Below are 27560 nucleotides of genomic sequence, written 5' to 3' on the forward strand. Positions count from 1 at the left end.
CGGATCACACGGGCCAGCCTTCGCTCCCCACGTGCATCAATAAGCCTTGGCCGTCCATGACCCTGTCACCGGTTCACCGCTGTTCCTTCCTTGAACCACTTTTGATAGATACTGACCACTGCAGACCGGGAACACCCCACAAGAGCTGCAGTTTTAGAGATGCTCTGATCCAGTGGTCTATCCGCCATCACAATTTGGCCCTTCGTCAAACTCGCTCAAATCCTTACATTTGTCCATTTTTCCTGCTTCTAACATCAACTTTGAGGACAAAATGTTGACAAAACTTGCTGCCTAATATATCCCACCCACTAACAGGTGCCATGATGAGATCAAAAGTGTTATTCACTTCACCTGGCACTTAAACATTTTGTATATTGTATTTTGCTCTTATATATATTTATATAAGAACAAGTATATTTAAGAAAAATATATGAGTAACAAAAGAGTAAAAAAAAAAAAAGAAGTTTTAACATAAATAAAAGTCCTGTTTCCTGTTTGCTTTGCGTGCGCGCGCTTGCCTATGCGTGCGCGCGCGCGCGAGAGAGTAACTGTATTAGCAGCAGCAACAGCACTAGCAGGAGGGAATGGAGTAAGAACAGGCATAACTCACTTACTGAACAGCACTAAAGCTACAGAATACACATCCTAGGTGAGATCCTGTCCGATTTAAATTAAATAAATAATTTCATGCATGAATTTAACAGCATAGAATCAAATAACATCGTACCCAGTTAGCTTAACAGACCAGCGCTGTGACATTTCAGCACGCTAGCTTAGCTTAGCCCTGCTTAGCTTAGCATGGTCACCATCCGCTGTTCAACTTGCCGTCGTTTTAATGAATAAAATAATAATAATACTAATTAGTGCGCATCAATAAAGTGTTGAAGACGCAAAGCAAGCTCTCTCTGGCCTGAATGATAAATGTTCGCGAGAGTGGCTGTACTATTTGTATCATTTCTTCGCTTTTTACATGGCTTCTTAGCTCACTACGCTAACTTGCTAAATAAGCCCCAGAAAAATATACACTTAAATACTTTGCAACTATTATATGACTTTTTTTTCTGATGGTTAAGACGTTTCTAGAACAATACGCACGTTTCCATTTCCTTAGCACGCTTATCAATTCCTCCTTAATGAACACTATTCGCGGCTAAATCCCAAATAGTGCTCGGCTCCCTGTATTTGTGCACTCCTTAGGTGTTTCACGCGATGATATGTGTCCCCTACCTAGCACACTATGAGAGCAGTGCAGAGCTATTTGGAACACAGCCAGAGCTGAGGTCGAATCGAGGCCTACACTTGAGGCAGGTTTAAATTGTGTTGATTTGTGTTTTATTGTAGCGTCGAGTTGCCAGATTGGTGTTAATGACCCACAGTGTGGGGGGTTTAATAACAGAATTAGGCGATAAAGTGGGATTTCAGGACGAGAGGAAGCTTTGATTGAACAAATAACAAGGAGACAAAGTGAAGTTGAATGTTTTTTTTGGTAGGAGTCTCCAGTTTTAGTGCTTTGTAACAAGTATTTTGTTACAGGATTTAGTTTATATTATTCAAAGTGTCCTGCATTGTTTTCTTGTTTTGTTTTTTTTCTTTTTCCATCTCCACATCCACAGCTTGCTCAACTCCTCAGTCTGCAAATTTGCAACAACATTAAATATGCAAAATGTTAACTGACATTGTGTTTGTCCAAACAAATTTCCTATCAAATTTATTAAGAGGGAAAAAAAAAAATCTTCAGGAGTGTAGAGATCATTTGTTTAGCCGGTTTATCTGCCCAGCAAGTAGGATTGAACACACTATTACCACATCATTCCAGATTACGCCCTCCTTCTGCTGTTTTAATAGCGTCCACTTAACCGGGAAGGGTTTCCGCTAGATATTGGAACATAGCTGTGGGAAATTTTTTGTTCGTTACTACTTGCTCGTTGCTACTTTTGTTCAGTAGGGATGGGGTCAAGGCTCTGTGCAGGACACTCGAGTTCTTCCACGTCGTTGTGCTGGAACAGGTTTGAGCTTCAGCATACAGCGACATTCTATACAGTTGTATAGAGTGCATCCAACTTTGTGTCAACAGTTTGGGTGTGATGATCAGGTGTCCACAAACTTTTGGCCCCCGTGTCACCTAGTAATGTCAGTATTGCTCAAATGGCCATTAAATGTCCATTCCCTCACTTTCTCTTGATGATAACACCAAATAAATAAAAAAAAACAGCTTGTTAAGTCACCATCCTGGAGACTGACACTGGAGACTCCTTCCATAATGTTAAACAAAGGTCCACTATATCAGTCAATGTGCATGTCGTTGCTATAGAAACAAGAACGTTAGTGTAATTAATATAAAACTGTCTCTCTCTCTCTCATTTTTCATCTCTCATTCCTCTCCCTCATCTTTCATCTCTCTCTTCCTCTCTCATCTCTTATCACACTCTCATGTCATCTCTCTCTCTCTCTCTCTCTCTCTCTCTCCCCCTCCCTATTTCACTCATCTCTCTCTCTCTATCTCTGTATCTCTATCTCGCTCATCTCTCTCTCTCTCTCTCTCTCTCTCTCTCTCTCTCTCTCTCCCTCTCCCTCTCCCCCTCCCTATTTCGCTCATCTCTCTCTCTCTCTCTCTCTCTCTCTCTCTCTCTCTCTCGTTCTTTTTCTCTCTCTCTATCCCACTCACCTCTCTTTCTTTCTCTCTCTCTCTCTCTCTCGTTCTTTTTCTCTCTCTCTATCCCACTCACCTCTCTTTCTTTCTCTCTCTCTCTCTCTCTCGTTCTTTTTCTCTCTCTCTATCCCACTCACCTCTCTTTCTTTCTCTCTCTCTCTCCCTCTCTCTCTCTCTCTCTCTCTCTCTCTCTCTCTCTCTCTGAATCCTGGTCCTCAGATAAGTTGTGTGTGCTTATAAAGAGTGATTGGTGCCGTGACCCGCTGTTGTGCATCCTTCACAAAAAAACCCGACCTAATAACCAAAAATAAATAAATAAAAAGCACGTGCAGAGGTGATGATTTCAGCAACGACCTCCGAAGCGTCTAAACGGCTAATCATCCAGGCCTCACGTTCCTCCGGTCCAGATTAAAGCAGTGTATTATGGCAGCCCGCGCCTGTGCACCACATGTGCTCGACAAATGTTATTTCTTCCAAAATGGATGTGTTGCTGCCTTCAAATTAAAGCGACAGTAATGTAAGCAGGGATGAATTATTGATGAAGGCATGTGACACGCGTGTTCTGCAGAAGGGGGCCCTTCACTTCCTGAATGATAGCGTGCCTTTGGGGCTCATGTCGACCCCCCCCCCCCAAAGTGGCAAGTAAATTATTGGCCCCGTTTTCAGGCATCATGACATGGTGCCTCTTGATTGCAGGGTGTCTGAACTGTACACAACCTCTCCTACAGAACGTGATCAGAAAAATCACAGCTTTTTTTTTTTTTTGGAAGCCCGGTCATGTTGGTTTAAAGCCACCAGTCTTTATTTTTCCAGTAATCCGTCAGAGTCTCTTGTCTCACGTGTTTAAGGTGAGGAAATGGTAAACACTTTCCTTAGGAACTGCTGACAGATTGGCTCTCTAATATGAAACGTTTTTTTTCTCCTCCACAAAAATATATAATAAGTAAATTTTGTAGTTTATTTGTTGTAGTTTTTCTCTCTCTCTCTCTCTCTCTCTCTCTCTCTCTCTCTCTCTCTCTCTCTCTCTCACTTGTGATGTCTTTTATATTTGTCTTTGACTCTCTCTGTGCATCTCTTCTCTCTCTCTCTCTCTCTCTCTCTCTCTCTCTGCCCATCCTCTCTCATCACTGTTCTGCCTCTCTTCATCCCTGTGTCTCTCTCTCTCTCTCTCTGCCCATCCTCTCTGCCCATCCTCTCTCATCACTGTTCTGCCTCTCTTCATCCCTGTGTCTCTCTCTCTCTCTCTCTGCCCATCCTCTCTCTGCCCATCCTCTCTCATCACTGTTCTGCCTCTCTTCATCCCTGTCTCTCTCTCTGTCTCTCTCTCTCTCTGTCTCTCTCTCTCTCTCTCTCTCTCTCTGTCTCTCTCTCTCACCCCCCCTCCTGCCTCTCACTCACTCACACTCTCTCTCTTTCTCTCCCCCTGCCTCTCTCTCCATCTCTGCCTTTCCATCCCTTTGTGTGTCTGTGCTTCTCTCCCCTTCCTCCTTCACTCCCTTACTTTCTCTTTACCTTGCTCTCTCCCTGTCTTTCTCTCCTTTTCTCCCTTCTTTCTCTTTCTCCCTCTACTCGTCCATCAGTGTTGTATAACACATGTTTAGCGCTTGTCTCGTTTCCGAATCCTCATCCTTAATATTCTGTATTAATAGCTTGATTTCAGCTGGATGTGCTTGTAGCACTAGTAGGACAGTATGTTTGTGTGCTTATTTATTTCAGCTAATAATAAGAGCAGCCCATGTCATGTCCTCGCATGTCGTTAAAAACCCCGAGAGCGACTAGCATATGTGCCCGAGTCGTATTCGCAGCAGTGCAACACCCAGAGCGAGAGCAGGATTTAACCAGGAGCAAATGTGCTGTGAGGCGAGTTGAAGGCCCGCAGTGTGAGCGGTGATGTTTTACAGCTGTGTTCAGGGAACGCCGCTCGCTCTCGGCTCCGGAGCGCCAAAAAACCTGTTGACAGGCCAGATCTAGATTGCTTGCTTTCCCCACCATGGACATGTTCATAATAATGTTCTGTTTGATATTTTTTTTTCCCAGAACATTGGGAAAATATCATCTCAAGCTGTGACTGTCTGTTAACTGTGTTTGAGGGTAACACGTGTTTCTGCGGTTTCATAAAATGCGGATTAATAAAGCTTCACGCAAAATACTTTATTACATTTTAAAAGCCCACGAAATTGAAAACATCCTGGTCAGCGCCGTGATGGGAAAATAATCTGAGACAGAAGGGTGCGATGAAGCACAAAATGTTTTATTTTCTTCATACCACTGCAATTAACCAATACTTTAATGAGTTGTTTTATTAACTAAAAAAACACGTCATACTTATTATCCATTTAAAATCCTAATGACACAAAAATGGTGTCACGTTACAGAGAAACCACAAAGCGAAAGACTGAAGACTTTTCCAAAGAGCTGAAACTGGAGACTCCTTCCAAAAACATTTCACCGCATTAGCAATTACGTACATCGATGTCACACTGTGTTTTAAACTGTTCAACCAATCAGATTTGAGAATTCAGTAAAACTCTGGAATTGTATAGTTTCTCTAATATGAAAATGCGTATGTTTTTTTGTTCCTTCATGTGCCGTGTCTCGTGCCTCAATGCCGTAGATCCCTGCGAGCAAGGCCGAGACGAGTGCTGATGGTGACCATGAAGCCCAGAATAAGTGCAGCCTGGATCCACAGCGCTGTGCCGAACACACACTCTGTAAGTCTGCTCGGACGCAGGAAACCTCTCGATATAGTACTCTGAATTTATTTATTTCAGGATGATCTCTTGGGGCATTTTGGATAGTGTGGTTCATAGACAATTAATTAGTGAGAACAGCAGTAGTCAAACCTAATGCTGCTGACCCTCTCATGATCTGTGAGAGGTAGACTGCAAAGCTTTATCATGTTCTGTTATCCAAATCGTAAGACTGCGCTTCCATTGCCTGCTGGTTCAGTTATAAGTGAATACATTTCTGAATGAAACCTTTTAGTTAAGAGACTGTAATGCAATCTTTTGTTTGTGTGCAGTGAACCTTCGAAGATCAGGACGAAATGAGATAAACACTGGATGATTGGAGTCTCAGCATGGCAGGACTGCAGCTGGTGACCCCTGCCTCCTCTCCCATGGGGCCTTTCTTCGGCCTGCCGTGGCAGCAGGAAGCTATCCACGACAACATATACACACCAAGAAAATATCAGGCAAGTCTTTCCAAGACGTCCATTTTTAGCACAGAGACTAAAACGTGGTGACGGCTGTACAGTTTGAAGCTGCATAAGTTACATAAGATTAATTCATTTCTGTTCCATTTCTATGATGTAAAATTGAATTGATGTATGGTATTTAAGTCTGTTTAATCTACACTACACTGCCAAAGGTTTTGGGACACCCCTCCAAACGATTAAATTCAGGTGTTTTTCAGGGGTTGGGCTCGGCCCCTTAGTTCCAGTGAAAGGATACCAGTGCTTCAGCTTCATACCAAGACATTTTGAACTTTGAATTTCATGCTCCCAACTTTGTGGGAAGAGTTTGGGGATGATCCCTTCCTGTTCCAACATGTCTGCACACCAGTGCACAAAGCAAGTTCCATAAAGACATGGATGAGTGAGTTTGGTGTGGAGGAACTGGACCGAGTCACCTTTGGGATTAAATTAAAGTGGAGATTGCGAGCCAGACCAAAACTGGGACGTCTCCCTTTCCATGCACATGAATGTAATATGGAGTTGTCCCGCCCTTTGCAGCTATAACAGCTTCAACTCTTCTGGGAAGGCTTTTCACAAGGTTTAGGAGTGTGTTTATGGGAATTTTTGACCATTCCTCTAGAAGCGCATTTGTGAGGTCAGGCACTGATGCTGGACGAGAAGGTCTGGCTCTCAGTCTCCGCTGTAATTCATCCCAAAGGTGTTCTATCAGGTTGAGGTCAAGACTCTGTGCAGGCCAGTCAAGTTCCTCCACACCAAACTCACTCATCCATGTCTTTATGGACCTTGCTTTGTGCACTGGTGTGCAGTCATGGTGGAACCTGGAAGTTGGTAGCATGAAATTGTCCAAAATGTCTTGGTATAAAGCTGAAGCATTAAGAGTTCCTTTCACTGGAACTAAGGGGCCGAGCCCAACCCCTGAAAAACAACACCTGAATTCGATGATTTTGAGGGGTGTCCCAAAACTTTTGGCAATATAAGTATGTATTCTGATATCTCTGTTTCCCCCCTCCTTCAGGTTGAACTTCTCGAAGCAGCTCTTGAACACAACACTATAGTCTGCTTAAACACAGGCTCAGGGAAGACGTTTATCGCAGTACTTCTTATTAAAGAGCTCTCCCACCAAATCCGCCAGGAGGATGGGAGGAGGACCGTGTTCCTGGTCAATACAGGTACGGATGTCACGGGAAACTACAGTGAATTTGTGCTCTTCTCTCTTTGTTGTTTGAAGTATTTAGTGATGTCATTCCTTCGGTTATAGCTTCATCTGTGGTTCAGCAAGCCTCCACTGTGAGAACCCATTCGGATCTTCGGGTTGGGGAATATATAGAGAACTCGGCGTCATGGACGGAGGACAGTTGGAAGGAAGAGATAAAGGAAAATCAGGTGTGGCGAATATATACAGTGTAACATAGGGCTCAGCGATTTGAGCAGAATAATTGTAATACGCTATATTGCCAAAAGTTTTGGGATGTCTACCTTCACATGCACATGAATGTAATATGGAGTTGTCCCGCCCTTTGCAGCTATAACAGCTTCAACTCTTCTGGGAAGGCTTTCCACAAGGTTTAGGAGTGTGTTTATGGGAATTTTTGACCATTACTCTAGCGCATTTGTGAGGTCAGGCACTGATGCTGGACGCGAATGCCTGACTCAGAGTCTCCACTCTAATTCAAAGGTGTTCTATGAGGTTGAGGTCAGGACTCTGTGCAGGCCAGTCAAGTTCCTCCACACCAAACTCGCTCATCCATGTCTTTATGGACCTTGCTTTGTGCACTGGTGTGCAGTCATGGTGGAACAGGAAGGGGTCATCCCCAAACTGTTCCCACGAAGTTGGGAGCATGAAATTGTCCAAAATGTCTTGGTATGCTGAAGCATTAAGAGTTCCTTTCACTGGAACTAAGGGGCCGAGCCCAATCCCTGAATTCAGTGATTTGGAGGGCCATCCCAAAACATTTGGCAATATAGTGAATTGATTATAAAGGTATGAACAAGTTTGATTTTTTATTTTTTTTTGTAGCACATTGATTGGATATTTATTTATTATTTTTATTATTTTTTAATTGCCCAAGCCTTGTATAACAGAGCGTTTGAACTTAACTGCCTTTGACTAGCTCTCATCCAAACCAACCTTCAGCATGATGACGTTGTACAAAATGTGCAGAAAAGTAAAATACGCTCGTTTTTTTATGTTTAATACTCCAATTGATAATGTATAATATGTGAAGTGCTGCTTCTGTGTAATAAGGTTCTTCTAAGTATGAGGTTAGTGATGAGGGTCTGGTTTTGAATAGCTTGAGAAAAGTTTTTGTCTTCTTTAAAACATCGATGAGTTTCTCAATGTCATAAGCAGACCCGATCTGCCTGTCGCCTGTCATGCTGTAATTTCCGCTGGACGGCATGTGATTTTTATCTCCTCGTTCTTCTGCAGGTGCTCGTTATGACCTGCAACATCTTCCTGCACATGCTGAGGTTCGGGGTCTTGCCACTATCACGGATCAACCTGGTCATTTTCGACGAGTGCCACCTTGCAATCACGGACCATCCCTATCGGGACATAATGAAGGTAAAATTACAGAGTGTTAATTTGAGAATCATGTCCATCCTCAGACAGAGGGAAATGAATAAATGTGTCATCTTGCACTGGGGAGATGTCACTCCAGCAGCATGGTTTGATTAGTGTGCATTTAAATCATGTGATTGACTCAAGTTTATGAATATTTAATGTGACATTGAGTTTATGTATTATTAAATGAAAATGTTTTCACTAGAGTGTAATATTTTCTCTTGTGCTGAATTTAAAGCTTTTCTCCGTGTGTTCTCAGAAATGTGAGGACAGTCCCGGATGCCCACGTATCCTCGGTCTGACCGCTTCCATTCTGAATGGCAAATGTGACCCATCTGACCTTGAGGAGAAGATCCAGAACCTGGAGAAGATTCTCAGGAGCAACGCCGAAACTGCCACTGATCTTGTCGTACTGGACAGGTGCGATTATTCACATTGTCATCCACTTGCTTACGATAAGAACAGTCAGTGTCCTTCATGTGAATTTCTGTAAAATAGCTGATTCGATTCAGTAAAAGTTGTTTGAATGTGTAACAAAGTTTGATAATGCTACTCTCACTGACACTGAGGCTGCATGTCGCGTTTCAGCGAAACGCAAAGAGACTCAATAAAAACTTAACTTTTTGCTTTATTATTTTTGACACAGGTACGCGACCCAGCCTCGGGAGGTGGTGCTGGACTGCGGCCCTTACCAGGATAACAGTGGCTTGTCTGAGAGGCTCCTAAGCGAGCTGGATGACGCTCTTCATTTTCTCAACGACTATAATTTATCTGCACACCGGGAGGACCGGGACCCCACCTACATCTCCAAACAGGTTCTCTTTCTCATTTTTAAACACAGGTGCCTTCTCTTTATTTCCACTGGCAAAAAAAGGTTGCACAGTACCTATGTACCTGTACTGAATTTCATTTCCCCCTTGCCTAAACACCAAGAACATGGAAATATGGTGGAAGATTGTAATAGTACAGGCAATAGAGATTAAATGATATCGTCAAGGATAATATTTCTGACTAGAAGTCTTGGTGTCGGATTTGTAAAATCGGTTGATTTTCGGCATTTCCAAAACTCAAAAAGCCTTTGTCCACTGTCTATGCTCACTACATAGAGTATACATCGATCAGGCATAACATTATGACCACCTGCCTAATATTGTGTTGGTCCCCCTTTTGCTGCCTGACCCGTCCTGCACTGTGTATTCTGACACCTTTCTATCAGAACCAGCATTAACTTCTTCAGCAGTCTGAGCAACAGTAGCTCGTCTGTTGGATCGGATCACACGGGTCAGCCTTCTCTCCCCACGTGCATCAATGAGCCTTGACCGCCCATGACCCTGTCACCGGTTCACCACTGTTCCTTCCTTGGAGCACTTTTGATAGATACTGACCACTGCAGACCGGGAACACCCCACAAGAGCTCCAGTTTTGGAGATGCTCTGATCCAGTGGTCTAGCCATCACAATTTGGCCCTTCATCAAACTCGCTCAAATCCTTACGCTTGTCCATTTTTCCTGCTTCTAACACATCACCTTTGAGGACAAAATGTTCACATGCTGCCTGATATATCCCACCCACTAACAGGTGCCATGATGAGGAGATCATCAGTGTTATTCATCTGTAAGTGGTCATAATGTTATGACTAATCGGTGTAACATGCAGTTAGAATATATGTAGTGCACTACATGCTCGCAAACTAAGGAAAGGGATTTTCTGGTCCGTATGACCTTGAGCTTAACTGTTTGATTGTGACTAGGATTAATGTATTGGCACCCTTGGGCTTGCACCTGCTTGTCGTAAGACCTTGTGATAAATGGAGTACGTTGATAAGCACTGTAAATATGTGTACTGAAATATAGAGTGCTCCGTTGATGGACCATTACGTAATATGTACTTTGTGGCCTTGGCCATAGCTGAAGAGCTTATTCTACTTACAACATCATTATTCAAACACGCTCTTTCCATCTCAAGTCTAATCTTCAGCCTTTCCACATTTTTAAAAATGCTAAACCTTTCTCTTTCTTAGTAAGTTTTTTTTTTACACCTCTGACACCATTTTTTGTAGGTTCTGAGTGACTGCAGGGCGGTTCTGACCGTGCTCGGCCCCTGGTGCGCGGATAAAGCCGCCGGGATCATGGTGCGTGAGCTACAGAAGTATATCAAGCACGAGCAGGCAGAGTTAAACCGCAAGTTCCTGCTCTTTGCCGACACCATCCTGAGGAAACTGCACGCTCTCTGCGAGGAGCATTTCTCCCCGGCGTCGCTCGACCTCAAGTTCGTCACTCCCAAAGTGATCAAGCTGCTCGAGATCCTTCACGAGTATAAACCCTTCGAGAGGCAGCAGTTCGAGAGTGTCGAGTGGTACAACAACCGCAATCAGGACAACTACGTCTCATGGAGTGACTCTGAAGATGAGGACGAAGACGAGGAGGTCGAGGTGAAGGAAAAGGCAGAGGCCAACTTCCCTTCGCCGTTCACCAACATTCTTTGCGGCATCATCTTCGTGGAAAGGCGTTACACGGCGGTCGTTTTAAATAGGTTTGTGTTACATGATGGGAATATTAGACTGGCACTACCGATTCTTTTAAATTCTTTACTTTTATTAGCAAAAGCTATTCTAGTTTAATCTAACCTGAGCAATTATGAGTTTACTTTTCTTTGTAACGTGTACCTCACTGACACCAGTGCTTATAAGTGCGTTAATATTTTATTTTCCCTGTGAATAACAGGCTTATAAAGGAGGCAGGGAAGCAGGATCCAGAGCTTGCTTACATTAGCAGCAACTTCATCACCGGCCACAGCATTGGTAAGAACCAGCCACGCAACAAGCAGATGGAAGTGGAGTTTAGAAAACAAGAAGAAGTGAGTAAATATTGCATTAGATTCCTATATGTAATTTCTTCTTGGTCAGCCAAGCTTAAACATCTCCTCCTTCAGGTTTTGAGGAAGTTCCGTGCACATGAAACCAACTTGCTAATTGCCACCAGCATCGTAGAGGAAGGTGTGGATATCCCCAAATGCAATCTGGTGGTCCGGTTTGACTTGCCCACAGAGTATCGGTCCTACGTTCAGTCCAAAGGTCGGGCGCGCGCTCCTGTCTCCAATTACATCATGCTCGCCGACAGCGAACGCACCAAAGCGTTCGAAGAGGACCTCAAGACTTATAAGGCCATTGAGAAGGTCAGCAGTTTCAACAAGGCATGCTTCTTTGTGTAGAGCCCTTTTGAAGGCATTTAGTTTCTGATATGTTTCGATTTTAGATCCTCAGGAACAAGTGTTCCAAGTCTGCGGAGTGTAACGAGTATGAGGTGGAGTCCATACTAGATGATGACAACATCCTCCCTCCATACTCGCTGCGGGCTGAAGATGGAGGCCCCAGAGTCACCATCAACACGGCTATCGGCCATGTTAACCGGTCAGCATGATTCCCATCAGTGTCAGATTTTCCTGAAATTGCTTCTCGACAAAGCAATGAATTACAACACACAAATGCTTTTTTCCTGTGCAGCTATTGTGCAAGACTTCCCAGTGACCCTTTCACACACCTGGCCCCGAAGTGCAAGACTGTCGAGCCGAAAACGGGTGTGTATCAGTCCACACTCTTTCTCCCAATCAACTCACCCCTCAGGGAGCCCATTACTGTAAGTACCGCTCAGTTATTATTTGTTCGGCACCCTTTTATTTTAATAAGATAAGCATCTGTCAATACCGTTTTCCTTTTCAGAGTGAGATCATAATTTGAGGCTGATTTGATAATCAATATCGATTCCAAGGCACAATCAGGGAACGTTTTCTTTAACTATGTTTTTGTTAGTTACTGCCATGTGCTACTATTAATGATCTCACGCTGAGTATTATGTTCAAAAGACGTTTAATCTGACACAACTTAGCTGTTTTGTACAATGTAATACAAGACCTGGATGGATGGTTAATGGTTCTTGGGTGGTCATTAGCTCAGAGCTTGTGTTGGCGGCTCTGAAGACCGGCTGGGAGAGCTTAAAACTTTTTCTTTCTTTTTTTAAAAAAACAAAAACAAAACAAAAACCTCAGATACTTTCTAACTAGGAAATGAAAAGCTTTATGCTTATGATTTATCTGTGTTGATGTAGGGGCCCCCAATGCACTGCGCGAGACTTGCAGAGAAAGCTGTTGCACTTGTTTGTTGTGAGAAGCTACACAAAATAGGTATGCACATTTTTTTCCCCACTGTCTTCTTACAGCTGGGCGTGAGAATGTTATGTTAATCTTATTTTTCCTCTTTCTCTGTTTGGCTTCAGGTGAGCTGGATGACCATTTAATGCCAGTGGGAAAGGAGACGGTTAAATATGAAGAGGAGCTGGACTTGCATGATGAAGAGGAAACCAGTGTCCCAGGCAGACCAGGCTCCACTAAGAGAAGACAGTGCTACCCCAAAGCCGTGAGTGTACGCTGAAAATTGGGGGGAAAACGTACGTCACCTAGTTGTTTTCTAATCCTCTAATTTGCTCAGTACTGCTCTGTGCATGTCTAAATGGGGAAAAAATACAATGACGTATGTTTGAACCAACACCTGCTGTACCTTTATAATCAGAATTGACCGTACAGGAACGAGAATGAAAACTTTGAAGGCTAAGACGCGTGTTTGGAGTTCAGTTAAATATTTCGGTTTGTGTTTTCAGATCCCAGAATGCCTGCGAGGCAGCTACCCTGTACCCGAGCAGTCTTACTACCTGTACGTGATCGGGATGGTTCTGACCACGCCCCTTCCAGACGAACTCAACTTCCGCCGGAGAAAGCTGTACCCTCCTGAGGACACCACCAGATGCTTTGGCATTCTCACAGCTAAACCAATACCTCGTGTATGTTTGTCTCTTTTAAATCTTTAGAGTTTGAGAAAATTCACTGCTTTAGTGGTCCTCTTTGATTTGAATATTTCTTTTTATTACACATTCCAGATTCCTCATTTCCCTGTGTATACCCGCTCCGGCGAAGTCACCATCTCCATAGAGCTGCTGAAGTCGGGCTTCTCTCTGAGCTCATCCCAGCTGGAGCTCATCACTCGCCTGCACCAGTACATCTTCTCTCACATCCTCCGCCTGGAGAAACCTGCACTGGAGTTCAGGCCCACCGAGGCCGACTCGGCTTACTGCGTTCTACCTCTCAACGTGGGTGAGTGCACTTCCTCTCCACGCCATTCTTTTCTGTTTTTTTTTTCTTTTTTTTTTCCTCTCACTGGGAATGTGAACTTGAGAGAAGGGGAGGACTCGATAAGACGGTGGTTATCAATCAAGGATTTTATTTTCCGTTCACTGACTCCGAACCCTTTTCCAGTTGGAGATTCCAGTACTTTGGATATGGACTTCAAGTTCATGGAGGATATTGAGAAATCTGAAGCACGAATTGGCATTCCGAATACTCAGTACACGAAGCAGAACCCATTTACCTTCAGACTGGAGGACTACCAGGACGCTGTCATCATTCCAAGGTAGGCAAGAAGATGAAGATGTGCTCCTGCGATGAAGCAGAAGTTATCAGTGGTTTATGATGTAATGCCTGTTTGACCGTATCATACATATTCAGACTATTTAAGGTAAATCCTTAAGCTGCTATTTAAAACGTTACTGTCCGTCTTTCTTTTAAAAAAAAAAAAAAACCCACAACTCTCAGGTATCGTAATTTTGACCAGCCTCATCGCTTCTACGTAGCTGACGTATACACGGACCTCACGCCTCTCAGTAAATTCCCCTCACCAGAGTATGAGACGTTTGCCGAATACTACAAAACCAAGTACAACCTGGACCTGTCCAACGTCAACCAGCCTCTTTTAGACGTGGACCACACATCCTCCAGGTGGGACATTAGAAAGCTTGGATAATGAAGTCCTCGTAATGCATTAGGGAACTCCATTAAAGAGTGTGTGCTTTTATTCGTTTTTCAGACTGAACCTTTTAACCCCTCGGCACCTGAATCAAAAAGGCAAAGCTCTCCCTCTCAGCAGCGCTGAGAAGCGGAAGGCCAAGTGGGAGAGCTTGCAAAACAAACAGGTACTGATCTGAACAGGGTTAGTCTTATCGTGATGTGTTTTGCTTAACGGACTAATAAAATCTTAATTTTTTTCAGATTTTAGTTCCTGAACTGTGTGCCATTCACCCGATCCCTGCTTCTCTGTGGAGAAAAGCCGTGTGCCTTCCCAGCATCCTCTACAGGCTACACTGCCTCCTGACAGCCGAGGAACTTAGGGCTCAGACGGCCATCGATGCCGGAGTGGGGGCTCAGAGCCTGCCACCTGGCTTCAGGTCAGTCCAACACCTGTAGGAGATAACTGTGACCTGACTGATGCACATTCTCCACCAGCTCTGTACAAGTGTATTTATGTAGAGCTGATATAGTGCATAAACATTTGAGGAAGTATTTCAGTCTGTCTGCCTTCCTTTGCTTTGGAGATCTCTTTGCGTGAATGTCAAACAAAGTTAAAATTCATTGATGATGCATCGGAAATTCAGATTTTCTTCATTTTCTACGTCTTCAAACAACCTGATGTTCACGAAATAAACAATAAACTAAAAAAGTGATATTTAGCGCACAATGCTTTTATGAGGCCGATATTGAATGTAGTAACCTACCATAGAGACACTCTTCCTCCTTTAATAGGACACCGTTTGTTTTTGTTGCCCCTAATGAAATTTAGTCAAAATTAAACGATACAATTTCCGTCTGGTTTTCTGCAGGTATTCCAATCTAGACTTTGGATGGAAGAAATCCATCGACAGCAAGTCATTCATTTCCTGTCCCAGCACCTGCACAGAGGATAATGATGACGATGACGACGATGGTGATGACGATCACTGTAAGCACGCTGCAAGCTCAGCAGCCCCGGATCACACTGCCCAGGAGGACCTCAGCACCGGCTCACCCGAGCCCAGAGAGGGCAAAGTCTCGCAGGAGAACTGCAACGCACCAGATATAAAGCTAGAGACGTGTGTGCACAGAGCCCAGCTATTAGAAGAACACAGGAGCATGTGTGAATGCTCCAGGAACCTCAGCAATGGCCATGATGTTTGCCTAAACTGCCAGCTAGCGAGTGACGTATCGACACAAACCACTACCTCAGTTCCGAGCGGCGAGCCCCAGGACGGCCATGAATGTAATCCAGATGAGAAATCAGATTTCTACGATGGACGTGTGAAGAAACCTACCTCAGAGCGTTGGCTCGCTTGTGGAACGCCAACCAGCACCGAAGCACCTTCAACCGCGTTGTCGTCGTCTCTTTCAGCACCTGTAGCTCTACCCGGGGACTGTGTGAAAGCCCTGGGCCCGAACCCAGGTCTCATCCTGCAGGCTTTGACCCTCTCCAACGCTAGCGATGGGTTTAATCTAGAGCGTTTGGAGATGCTGGGTGACTCTTTCCTCAAACACGCCATCACCACCTACCTGTTCTGCACTTATCCCGATGCCCACGAGGGACGGCTCTCGTACATGAGGAGCAAGAAGGTAGGTTTCATGCTGCTCGAGACTAATTGAATTCTTTACTGTCTAATGTTATGCTGGAAGCCAGTTTAGGAAGGAGACGCCTAATAAACCAGGCTCATTGTGATTTTACTTGTCTCCCATTGTTCTTTACTAAAATATACACAAAAATACGCCTGAAAACGGGGAGAAAGCTTCTCGTGGAAACGCCATCAAGAATAACCGGTGGAGCATAAAAATAAAAAATTCAGTAAACACTGAGGCAAATACTGGACACTGAATATTTCTCATTCATTCTCTGGTCGTTTATTTGCTTGTACATTTTTTCCACTAGTGCAGACTCTTAAACTCCGTTACAAAATGTGAAGTCGCCAAACGTCCAGTCTTTCCACCAAGCCGCTAAAGTGATGTTCCAAAGTGCTGACACAGCAGACTCCTTTTAATAAGCAAAAAAAAAATTTATCTTTGTTAAAAAACAGCACATTTTTAATTAGGCTAAATTTATGCCAAGGGTAAATTACATACCTGGGCATTTATTTTAAGTACTGTTTTGCTCGCTTGTTTTTGTATATAAATATGGAATGGAAAAAGTTTTTTGCCCCCCTTTTTTTCTAGGTCAGTAACTGTAACCTGTACCGCCTGGGGAAGAAGAAAGGTCTGCCCAGTCGGATGGTGGTGTCTATCTTCGATCCGCCTGTGAACTGGCTTCCTCCGGGCTACGTGGTGAACCAGGACAAGAGCACCACTGACAAGTGGGACTCGGATGAGGTCGGTCTCCCACAGCTCCCGCCGATGTTTGTTTTGCGCTGCAAGCTTCGCTTAACTCCGTATCAACATGCATCTTCATGCGCAATTACCCAGCTGGTTTCATGGGTCCGCTTTGGGCTATTAAGAACATCTTGGCTTTATTTGGGAGTGGGACTTTCTGCGTCTACCACCAGGGGGTGCATTCATCCTTCCTGACATGCTTCGAAAGCCAGAATTCCTTTTCCTCCTCAGTGTTGTAGATCAGGCAGCTTTAGTGAGACACCTAGCATGCAATTTAACACGCATATTTATTAGTGGCAGTTAAAGATGCCCGGTGGTCTGCTGCATGAGCAGAACTGCACGAGTGGCGGATAAATTTCTGCATGAAGTACACAGTGAAGCTGGATATAAAAGAGGTTCGGAATTAACAAACGGTTTATTTATGTTTTAAAAGAACGTGATCAAGTCATCATGAAGCATTTAGCTTCCAGCGTGTATTACATGCTGTAGTTGAGCTTCGAACATGTGTTATTAATCAGCATGCCTCGAGGAAAAAAAAAGACAAAAAAAAGTGAGAAGGAAGAAAAACGCATTCATCAGAAATCAGTAGGAAAATGTCAAACATTCACCCACGCTCTCGAGTGGGCGTTTTGGAGCTGCCTTGTGTGTTTTGGGCTGCTCCGTGTGGTTTAGGCTGTTCATGTGTCGGCTAAGATTATGCTGGTTTTGCCTGAAGCTGACTCATTCTCAGCGTCAACTCTCCATATTATTACAATATTAGATGTCAGGACTGTTAACGTTTTAATGAATATTCATCAGAATCTTTCCCACATGGTCAACTTTATGGTGTACTAATGCTGTAAAGATGATATTCAGGATGCGTGTCAGCTATTGGATTGCATTTGAGCCGATGACTCAACTAGTGGGACAGCCAGGCTCTGCCTGTACATTTAAAACCCTCCTGGGTTTATTTAATGCAGCGTTTTAACCAAAAAACGCTAACTGTAATCATCGAAAATCCCTCTCTGTGAATGTTGTTGTCGAATGCTGCTTTTCAGAGTCGTTGGCCTGTTAAAAGGGATATTCCACCCGACGACTTTATTTTTCCAGAAATTACCCCTTTAATTCTTGTTTGTTTTACCGTAAATCCATTTCAGGCAAAAGAAGACATGGCTAACGGAAAGGCCACCAAGGACGACTTTGACGACGAGGACGACGTAGACGATGACGAGGACCTGATGTGGAAGGAAACCAAGGACGAGGTGAACGTCGAAGACGACTTGGAGTATTACCACGAGCACATCAAGTTCATCGACACCATGCTAATCGGCTCTGGCGCCTTCGGGAAGAAGTTCCCCCTCGGCGTCTTCCCTCCTGAACCCAGCTGCGATTGGAAGGCACCCAAGAAGCCCATGTTCTCTTCGGACGGCGGCCATGACGACTTTGACTACAGCTCCTGGGACGCCATGTGCTACCTGGACCCGAGCAAGGCGGCCGAAGAGGACGAGTTTGTCGTGGGTTTCTGGAACCCGGCCGAGGAGAGCTGCGGCACTCAAACGGCCAAGCAGTGCATCTCGTACGACCTGCACACGGAGCAGTGCATCGCAGACAAGAGCATCGCTGACTGTGTGGAGGCCCTGCTCGGCTGCTACCTGACCAGCTGCGGGGAGAGAGCCGCCCAGATGTTCCTCTGCTCGCTCGGCCTCAAGGTGCTGCCTGTGAAGAAGAGGATAAAGATGAAGATATGCGACAGAGATGATGATGGGGATGACACCAGCAGAGAACGCGTCGGAGAAGACGAGTACGGCTGGCTGCAGATCCCAGCACGCTGCATGTTCGAGCACCCGGACGCACAGCGCACTCTCGACCACTTGATCTCGGGTTTTGAGAACTTCGAGAAGAAAATCAACTACGTGTTCAAAAACAAGGCCTACCTCCTGCAGGCCTTCACACACGCCTCATATCATTATAACACCATCACAGGCAAGTGTCTAAAAACATAAAGCTATGTTAATTATAAAAATGAATGAGATTAATAAAATAAATAGCCCTTTATCATTTGTCAGGACATACAAATTGTTTTGTTCATTTCTTGCAATGTATTCCTGTGTCTCTCCTCCTTGCGAGTGCAGATTGTTACCAGCGGCTGGAGTTCCTGGGTGATGCGATTTTAGACTACCTCATAACGAAGCACCTTTACGAAGACCCCCGGCAGCACTCTCCCGGCGTCTTGACCGATCTGCGCTCTGCACTCGTCAACAACACCATATTCGCTTCACTCGCCGTCAAATACGACTACCACAAATATTTCAAAGCCATCTCACCCGAGCTGTTCCACGTCATCGACGATTTTGTGCAATTTCAGCTGGAAAAGAACGAAATGCAAGGAATGGACTCTGAGGTCAGTAGCTTTGAGAGATTGTGTGTGTGAATTGTGTGCGAGTTGGTTCTATCTTTCTGAAATGATTCACCTCAGTGATTCAGACGATCCACTCTTTGGTTTGTGTTTAAAAATTTTTTTTTTACAGAACTGTTCAAAACAATGTACGCCAATCTGCCATAACATTCTGAGCACTTACTAGTGAAGTGAATAAGACTGATGATCTCCTCATCATGGCCCCTGTTAGTGGGTGGGATATATTAGGCAGCAAGTGAACATTTTGTCCTCAAAGTTGATGTTAGATTCAGGAAAAATGGACAAGCGTAAGGATTTGAGCGAGTTTGACGAAGGGCCAAATTGTGATGGCTAGACCACTGGATCAGAGCATCTCCAAAACTGCAGCTCTTGTGGGGTGTTCCCGGTCTGCAGTGGTCAGTATCTGTCAAAAGTGTTCCAAGGAAGGAACAGTGGTGAACCGGCTACAGGGTCATGGGCCGAGGCTCATTGATACATGTGGGGAGAGAAGGTTTGGCCCGTGTGATCCGATCCAACAGATGAGCTACTGTTGCTCAAATTGCTGAAGAAGTTAATGCTGGTTCTGATAGAGCGGTGTCAGAATACACAGTGCATGAAGGGTCAGGGCTGTTTTGACAGAAAAAGGGAGACCAACACAATATTAGGCAGGTGGTCATAATGTTATGCCTGATTGGCGTATACTGTATATATTACATGCACTGATCAGTCATAACGTTAAAACCACGGACAGGTGAAGTGAATAACATGGCAAGGGGTGGGATATATTAAGCGGCAAGTGAAAAATCAGTTCTTATAGTTGGAAGCCAGAAAAATGTACAGGGTTAATGATCTGAGCAAGTTTGACTGGTCCCGATTTAGACTGACCCCTGTCCATCACGTTAAAGCACCTACAACTAGCTCGTGACCATTAGAACTAGAGGAGAAGAGGGCCTGCTCTCATGAATCACGTTTTCATTCACATCATGTGGATGGCTGTGTGTGTGTGTGTGTGTGTGTGTGTGTGGAGAAGAGCTGATGCTAGAAAACCTGGGACCCTGGCATCCATGTGAATGTTACTTCGGTATTCCCTAACGGCAGTGCCCTCGTTCAGCAGGATAATGCTCCCTGACACACTGCAGAAATTGTTTTGGAATGGTTTGAGGAAGCATTTGGCTTCCAAATTCCCTAGATCTCAATCCGGTCAAGCATCTGTGGCACGTGCTAGTCAAGTCCAATCCCCATCTCTCAACATACAGGACTCATCTTTATCTTATCTTTAGAGGTCTTATGATGTTCGTGCCTCACCTTTTTTGGTATTTAGTGTATGAAAGTATAAGTGTATATCATCATTGATGGATTAATTGATCATTTTTGTTGTTATCCCAGTGTTTTGAGTGGACCACCGATTGTGCTAAATGAGCTAGATGACTAATCACTTTCCTTCTGGTTTGCCTGCTTACTGATAAAGTAAACTTTTGTCTAAACCATTGTTTCTTTACAAACTTTATATATTATTCTTTTTCATTACACAGTGTGTTCGTTGTTTTGAGTGCAGCAGCTTTGATAAATGTATTCCTTTGAGAGCCTTCAGAAATGCCATGCCAACATTGGCAGTATCAATCATTTCTCTATTTTTTTTTTTTGTTTGTTTTTCTTTAATTTTTTTCACTAGGTGCTTTTTCCCCCTCTTTTTGAAAATGCCGTTGGATTGAATTTATTTTGAAATGGTTATTTTGGCACTGACCATAGCCTTGTTTCGCTGGAAAGCTTTTGTGTATGCCTCAGGGACAACATTGGATCCTGTATGAGGAGAGAAGCAAATTCATTAAAATAAGTAACGTTGCCCTTAATTACATAGCCGAGTAGCATCGTCTCCAGTAGACTCCGGAGCACAACAGACGAGGCTTTTGTTAAGTCCGACGTTAAATGTAATTGAGGACAGATCATGTTTTGGCCTGTGATGTATGACCAATTCTGAACCTTGAGTGCTTATTTATTGGGTGGAAGATGTAAAATCCGGACCGTACCTCGTACACTATTCCAGCTATTTCGCTACATATAACGTTTTCATCTATTTGTTGAGTTCAATTAATTTAAAATGAGTCTGCCGTATGGGTGTATGCAGTTTTGCTCCTGTGAGAAAACGCTGCCACGAACGGAAAAAACCTGCAATCACTTTTCTCCCTTTCAGCTGCGCCGATCCGAAGAAGACGAAGAGAAAGAGGAGGATATTGAAGTCCCCAAAGCAATGGGGGACATCTTCGAATCACTAGCCGGGGCAATTTACATGGATAGCAAGATGTCACTCGAGACCGTTTGGCAAGTGTATTATCCAATGATGAGGCCGCTGATAGGTGAGGACGAGACGCATATAGTCGTCGAAACACGTCTGCATTTTGTATAGCTTGATTGTTCGTCAGCTCATGCGGCGAGGGCCTTAAACGCAGTTATCTTTCATATGTCCTGATTTGTACGCATGATGAGATGTTGTATTGAAATGTTGGGCTTTTGTCTGGGTTTGTTTTGCAGAGAAATTTTCCGCCAACGTCCCACGCTCGCCCGTGCGAGAGCTACTGGAGATGGAACCCGAGACTGCCAAATTCAGGTGTGACACTTTAATGCTCTGTCCATACACATGCTTTAGGATTGATAGAAAAGTATTGAAATGTGAAAGCCTCATCACCCTGATTGATGACATTTCTGTACAAGATGAAAATGGGAACTGGTTGTGTTTAGAGTGGAAAAGTTCAAGATTTAGGTACTGACAAAGTGTTATAGTTACGGTTTAAGTTAAGATTGTAGGTTGCTGAGCTTCCGGATTGTGTGTCGGTGTTTATTTTGGGGTGTAGGATGACATCATTTGTAAAGTGTTATAAACCATCAGGCATAACATTGTGACCAGTGAGAGGTGAAGTGAATGAGACTGATGATCTCCTCATCATGGCACCTGTTAGTGGGTGGGATATATCAGGCAGCAAGGGAACATTTTGTCCTCAAAGTTGATGTTAGAAGCAGGAAAAATGGACAAGCGTAAGGATTTGAGCGAGTTTGATGAAGGGACAAATTGTGATGGCTAGACCACTGGATCAGAGCATCTCCAAATCTGCAGCTCTTGTGGGGTGTTCCCGGTCTGCCGTGGTCAGTATCTATCAAGAGTGGTCCAAGGAAGGAACAGTGGTGACCCGGTGACAGGGTCATGGGCGGTCAAGGCTCATTGGTGCACTTGGGGAGCGAAGGCTGGCCCGTGTGATCCGATATAACACGTGAGCGACTGTTGTTCAAACTGCTGAAGAAGTTAATGCTGTTTCTGATAGAAAGGGGTCAGAATACACAGTGCAGGACGGGTCAGGGCTGTTTTGGCAGTAAAATGTTACGCCTGGTCGGTGTATTTAGTATTAGGTTAAGGGTTGTTGATTTTGCTCTGTAGGGTGAGGCTATTAAGGTGGTGTAGGTTGGTTTAATGTAATAAGCTTAGGGGTTAGGTTGTAAGGTTAGTGGTTGGGGAAATCTGTTGAGGTTGTAGGTTGTATGGTTGTGAGTTTAGAAGTCTAGTTGCACGTATTAGTTTTTGTATAGTGGTGTTTAGGTTAGTAATGTAGCATAGGTTATAAGTTGGGGATAGAATCTAGGTTCAAGGTAGAGTGTAGGTTGTGTGTGGATTATTAAGGTGAGGTCTAGGTTGTGTATAAGGGTGTTGCAGTTAGTGGTAGAGTGTAGTTATAGGTTGTGGGGGTGGGGTAGTTTAGTTTAGATTTGGAGTGTGTGTGTGTGTGTATAGGTTGGTTGTTGAGGTGGTTAGGAAAGAGTATGGTCTGTGTTGTGTATAGGGTGTTAAGGTTAGTGGTACAGCGTAGCTGGGTAGAGTGTTACGTGTAAGTAGTTGACTTGTGTGTTTCTCTCGCAGTCCGGCTGAGAGGACGTATGACGGAAAAGTCCGCGTGACCGTGGAGGTGGTGGGAAAAGGAAAGTTTAAAGGAGTCGGACGGAGCTATCGCATCGCTAAATCAGCAGCGGCACGGCGCGCCCTGCGCAGCCTCAAAGCCAATCAACCTCAGGTCCAGAACAGCTGAGCTACAACACACACACACACACACAGACAAATACACACCGGCCCTCTGCGACACGCCGAAGCCTCTTCGCGGGCCGTCTTCATCGTGTGTCCTCGACTAAGAGAAACTACCATCAACATACGCCGAGGCTTCAAACTGAATTCATGGGTTTCATTGTTTTGTTGTTGTTGTTGTTGTTTTTCCTTTTGCGCAAACACAATCTTTACCTTTTTATTTCCTCCAGGCTGTTTGATCACAAGACTGCTTTATTCTGCAAGTGTTAAAGGTCAGGTGTCTGCTCTTTGTCCTTTTTTTTTTTTTTGTATGATTATTTTAAAGAAAATCTCTTTGCTCGGTTTTGTCGCTAGTGCGCAAATCAGCTTACGCTTTAGAGTAGTGTTCGACTGTATATAGTTCCAACGAAAGCTATACATTTAAGTGAGAGAAACGCTAAACTCCTCAGCCTGTGCACTAGTGCCAGTTTTTTTTTTTTTTTTGGAACGTTGATGGAGAGAGCACGAGAGAGAGAGAGAGAGAGAGGGTGACGTTTTCCTTGGTCTTGAGACGCTGTCCTTAATCTTCATTGCACTTATTTCGTTCTGTTTTTCGCTCAGTCGCGAACATTTCGTCGGATCGGCACCGTAGCGTTGCGTTGTTTTTAGAAAGAAAGACCCTCCTTTAACATTCCCACTTACTGTAATTCAGCAGGAGCGAACACGTTAATGCTGAGGACGGTGTCTGAACTGCATGTGCACAGTGCTAAGTAGTTGCCCTTCACTTTCAGCCACTGTCAGGGGCATTAACGTGTCTGATCTTTTTCCTTTACAAGCACGATGCATGTTTTCATAGCTGTGTAGACCAACAGGACGGTTCTATGAAATAATACTATTTATAGAGCTGCCGATATAAACCATTATATACAGAGAACAATATTAAGTGTTTATTACTGTGTCTGGTTTCTGGGTTTCAGGAACCTTTTTTTTTTTTTTTTTTTTTTTTTTTGATACCAGGAACTTATTGTTATTATTATTATTTTTTTGGTTTAGTTGGACGATCATCGCGAGGATTGGACGTCTCTCAGTCGAGTGCTTTTGGAATTTTAATGTTGGAACACAAAAATGACATATCACTCGGGAAAATATGCTGCAGATTTTGTAAAGAAAAGAGAAAAAAAAATATATTCAAACAAGATCGGCTACTTCTGTAAGACACAGAGCACCTTTTACGTACCGATATTGTAAATCATATCCATTCACCTCACCAAAGTCAGTAGTGATGCGAAGCGATGCCGCGTCAGTGAACTCGATCCTCCGTGATTTCACTCGCCTCGAGACGTGGAAACCAGCCTTTAGTTTCATTCTCGTCGTCTCGCGTATTTGTCTTCATTATTAATAGGCATTTAATTTTTTTTTTTTTTTTTTTTTACTCGAATACCTCAGTTAATTGCATGCATTTTCTTTTCTCTTTTTTTTTTTTTTTCGGTGCTATGTTTTATTATCATTATTATTATTATTATTATTATATTATTATTAAGCTTGAATTTCTCATCTTTTTTTGCACTGTAACTATAATACCTCTTTATTTGACCTAAATCGTGGGTTTGCTCGTTTTTTTTTTTTTTTTTTTTTTTGGCAGCAGACAAGTTTTAGAGGTCGGCTTCATCATTTCCCCCACCCACAATTATTATTATTATTATTATTATTATTATTATTATATATTTTTGCTTAGAAATTTAGGCAGACATTTTCTTCACATAATTACCCCACCCCCCTTTCTTCTTTTCCGTAATTTCCTCACATAAGCATCAGCTCAGTGCCTCCGTGTGGAGAGGGTTGCTTAACGCTTGTGGAAATCAACAGATTGCACTCTAATCTGCTTCCTTAACACGTATAAGCCATGTTTTTTCCCCTCCTTTCCCTGTCCTAAGTCTTACCTTTCCGCGCATTTTCACTCGTTTACTTTTGCTTAACGGTGGAGAGAGAGAGAATAAAAAATAGGAGATACCCGTGTTCATCATGCAAACCCCAGAAATCGATCTCTAGGCTATAATTAGTCCTTGCAGTGAATTATTATTATTATTATTATTATTTTGTTCATTTCCATGTCGCATGAAGACATGTCTTAACTACCTGACTGAGTGAAGAGGATGGCTGTGATGCCTGTTCGGTACCTCCCGTTCTGCGCTCTGCTGTTTTTTCTTTTGTTAAAGAAGCACGGCTGGAATTATGAAGCTGAAGTGAAATCTCGCAGGTGACGCTACCTCACAAACACCCTGTTCGAGAAAGAGAAAGGAAAAACATAGCAAGGTTGGTTTGTAGATAGAGCTGTAATCTTTCAGAAGGTGGTCGTTATCCGCTCCTGTACTCTTCTGTGCACCTTAGACGGGGATGCTCGTACACACACTACAGTTTGCACTAGACTCCATTCCCATTTATTATTTTTGTCTTTTCTAAATAAGATGCCCATCAATGGTGCCTTTTTGTCTTTCTAGAATACCTGATGTACCATCTCCGACGTATAACGATATCTTCTAATTGTAGCGAGCAGGTGCCATCAAGCTTTATGTTTTGGCCCCATAGACATGCGTGTCACTGCCTTGGCCTCGACCTTCGAACGCTCCTCCGAGTGCAATCTTTTCTTTTTTATTATTTTTTTTGAGCAAGAGTTCAGCGACCCTGCATGCTTTTTTTTTTTTTTTTTAACGGCTTTCCACACAGGATCGAACGGTCGGCTCGGGAGGAAGAGGGGGAAAAAGGCGGAGGGGCTTAAAGGAATAGTTTGGTTAATAAAAATCCAATGAATAATACCCGTTATTTTCCTCACAAATGTAGCTCGGCAGCTTCGGTGTCTGTGTATTTGAGAAGAAATTGAATCATCTATTCAGATTGGTCAGAAAATGCTGATTTAATTTCCTTTATTCTGAAGTTTAAATCGCTTTGCTGATGTAGATGTTACACATATCCACGTTTTTTTTTTTTTTTAAAGTAAGTAAATAAATAAATAAACATGTAATTGTGATGAAGTGAGTTTCCGGTGTCTGTGGTAAAACTCCATGAATGAGGACAGAGCGAGAGAGAGGCAGGTGAGGGGAAACGTTTATAGTAGATATAATATCAGTGATGGTGATTCTGCAGCCATTCCACATCATTTAATAAACTGAGAATAAAGAAATAAAATGGAGTAGGCCGCTTCAGGAATTGCTGTTACACAATGAGGTTTTGGATATTTTTATAGTGGACAGGATCATATCAAGCAGTTGGAAGAAGTGGACGTGGTTTGGGCGTGGCTCGAGGGAAAGGTTTGCCATGTATTAGATGATCATCTTGGCAACATGGCTCACCTACATTTGGAGTGAAAATACCAAACTATTCCTCTATAAAACTCTAACATTTTATTGTCCTCAGCTCTCACTTTCCAGCAGCTCACCCTTTTCTTTATTTCTACATCAGATTAGTTAGTGAAGCTCTTCTGTAACACAATGTGAAATGGTTCATATGGTGCCACACCCACTTCGATGACATCATCCCAGCTAGAGATTGAGCACACGAGCTAGATCTGCTCCCACTGCTTAGAGAATGGTGTAAATTTTGTGTCTTTTTTTTTTCTTTTCTCCCCCCACGTTGTCAGAAGGGAGTTTGGACGTCCATCGTACTGCAGAGACTGCGATTTGTTTCTCTTCCTGACTCAAAAGGGTTGTCTTTTTTTTTATTTTTATTTTATTTTTTTATTTTTTTGTACATGTAGCACAAATGAGCATTGCACTTGGGCGCCATACCTTACCTCATGTCAGAAAGAGAAAAAGAAATGTGTATATGATACCATTACATATAAAAAAAAAGAAAATAATAAAAATTAAATTGTGGTTTTGGCCTTTGCTGCTGTTCCACTGCTGGTATTTTGCAATTCTATTTAAAAATAATAATAATAATAATAATAATAACAATAATGTGATCAGAAAGATAACATACGTGCCTGCAGGATATCATCGGAGAATTACTGTAGAAGATAAAGTTAATCTCTCCAATCTGGGACTAAATGTACGTCCTGTGTATACCTTCATGTCCTGCCTTAATGTAATATTGTCGATATTCAACTGTAAATCGATCGGTTCCTCCGACAGGCATGTCTTGCATTAAGTTTAGGCCCTTCCTGTTAGGTAGATTTTATATTTAACATATCATAGCTCCAGATCAAGTAGTGCATGTCGGTGAAGACGGCTCCCTTTTTATTTTCCCCGTTTTTTTTTTTTTTTCTTTCTTTTTGTTTACCTCTTATGTGATTTTTTTTTTTTTTTTTTTTTTTTGTAATTCAGCCCCTGAATCCGTGAAAAAAACAAGGGCTCGAACAAGCAGTTGTCTACATTTCAGTATTTAACATTTTGCTAGTCCGTGAATTTTGTTTTGCCCTGAAAAATAATACAAAAAAAATCAAATGCACTCCTATATATATATATATATATATATATATATATATATATATATATATATATATATATATATATATATATATATATATATATA

The 27560-nt window shown here is 43.1% G+C and overlaps 1 protein-coding gene across 1 annotated transcript; it reads left to right on the forward strand.

Annotated features, from left to right (window-relative positions):
- The first annotated feature begins 537 nt into the window (after nucleotides 1-537).
- Nucleotides 538-27492, forward strand: dicer1 (dicer 1, ribonuclease type III). The gene is made up of 28 exons (XM_058400109.1): nucleotides 538-649; nucleotides 5265-5361; nucleotides 5673-5843; nucleotides 6862-7015; nucleotides 7105-7229; nucleotides 8275-8409; nucleotides 8669-8829; nucleotides 9056-9224; nucleotides 10469-10941; nucleotides 11133-11265; nucleotides 11341-11583; nucleotides 11664-11818; nucleotides 11912-12044; nucleotides 12513-12588; nucleotides 12681-12820; nucleotides 13062-13241; nucleotides 13338-13551; nucleotides 13714-13867; nucleotides 14050-14232; nucleotides 14321-14426; nucleotides 14503-14678; nucleotides 15111-15873; nucleotides 16465-16617; nucleotides 17754-18579; nucleotides 18729-18997; nucleotides 21183-21345; nucleotides 21521-21596; nucleotides 22896-27492. Exons 3-28 carry the CDS (start codon nucleotides 5730-5732, stop codon nucleotides 23059-23061), a joined length of 5640 nt encoding a protein of 1879 aa, XP_058256092.1. The 5' UTR covers nucleotides 538-649; nucleotides 5265-5361; nucleotides 5673-5729; the 3' UTR covers nucleotides 23062-27492.
- The last annotated feature ends 68 nt before the right edge of the window (nucleotides 27493-27560 follow it).

Source organism: Hemibagrus wyckioides, linkage group LG09 (assembly GCF_019097595.1).
Source record: "Hemibagrus wyckioides isolate EC202008001 linkage group LG09, SWU_Hwy_1.0, whole genome shotgun sequence".
In the NCBI taxonomy this organism is placed as follows: Eukaryota; Metazoa; Chordata; class Actinopteri; order Siluriformes; family Bagridae; genus Hemibagrus; species Hemibagrus wyckioides.

Bases quoted from the DNA above. Each gene is read 5' to 3' on its own strand.
- dicer1 (XM_058400109.1), top strand. From the start codon at position 5,730: ATGGCAGGACTGCAGCTGGTGACCCCTGCCTCCTCTCCCATGGGGCCT. The intron at 12,821-13,061 runs GTGAGTGTACGC...TTGTGTTTTCAG, and splicing joins GACAGTGCTACCCCAAAGCC to ATCCCAGAATGCCTGCGAGG. The intron at 13,552-13,713 runs GTGAGTGCACTT...ACCCTTTTCCAG, and splicing joins CGTTCTACCTCTCAACGTGG to TTGGAGATTCCAGTACTTTG.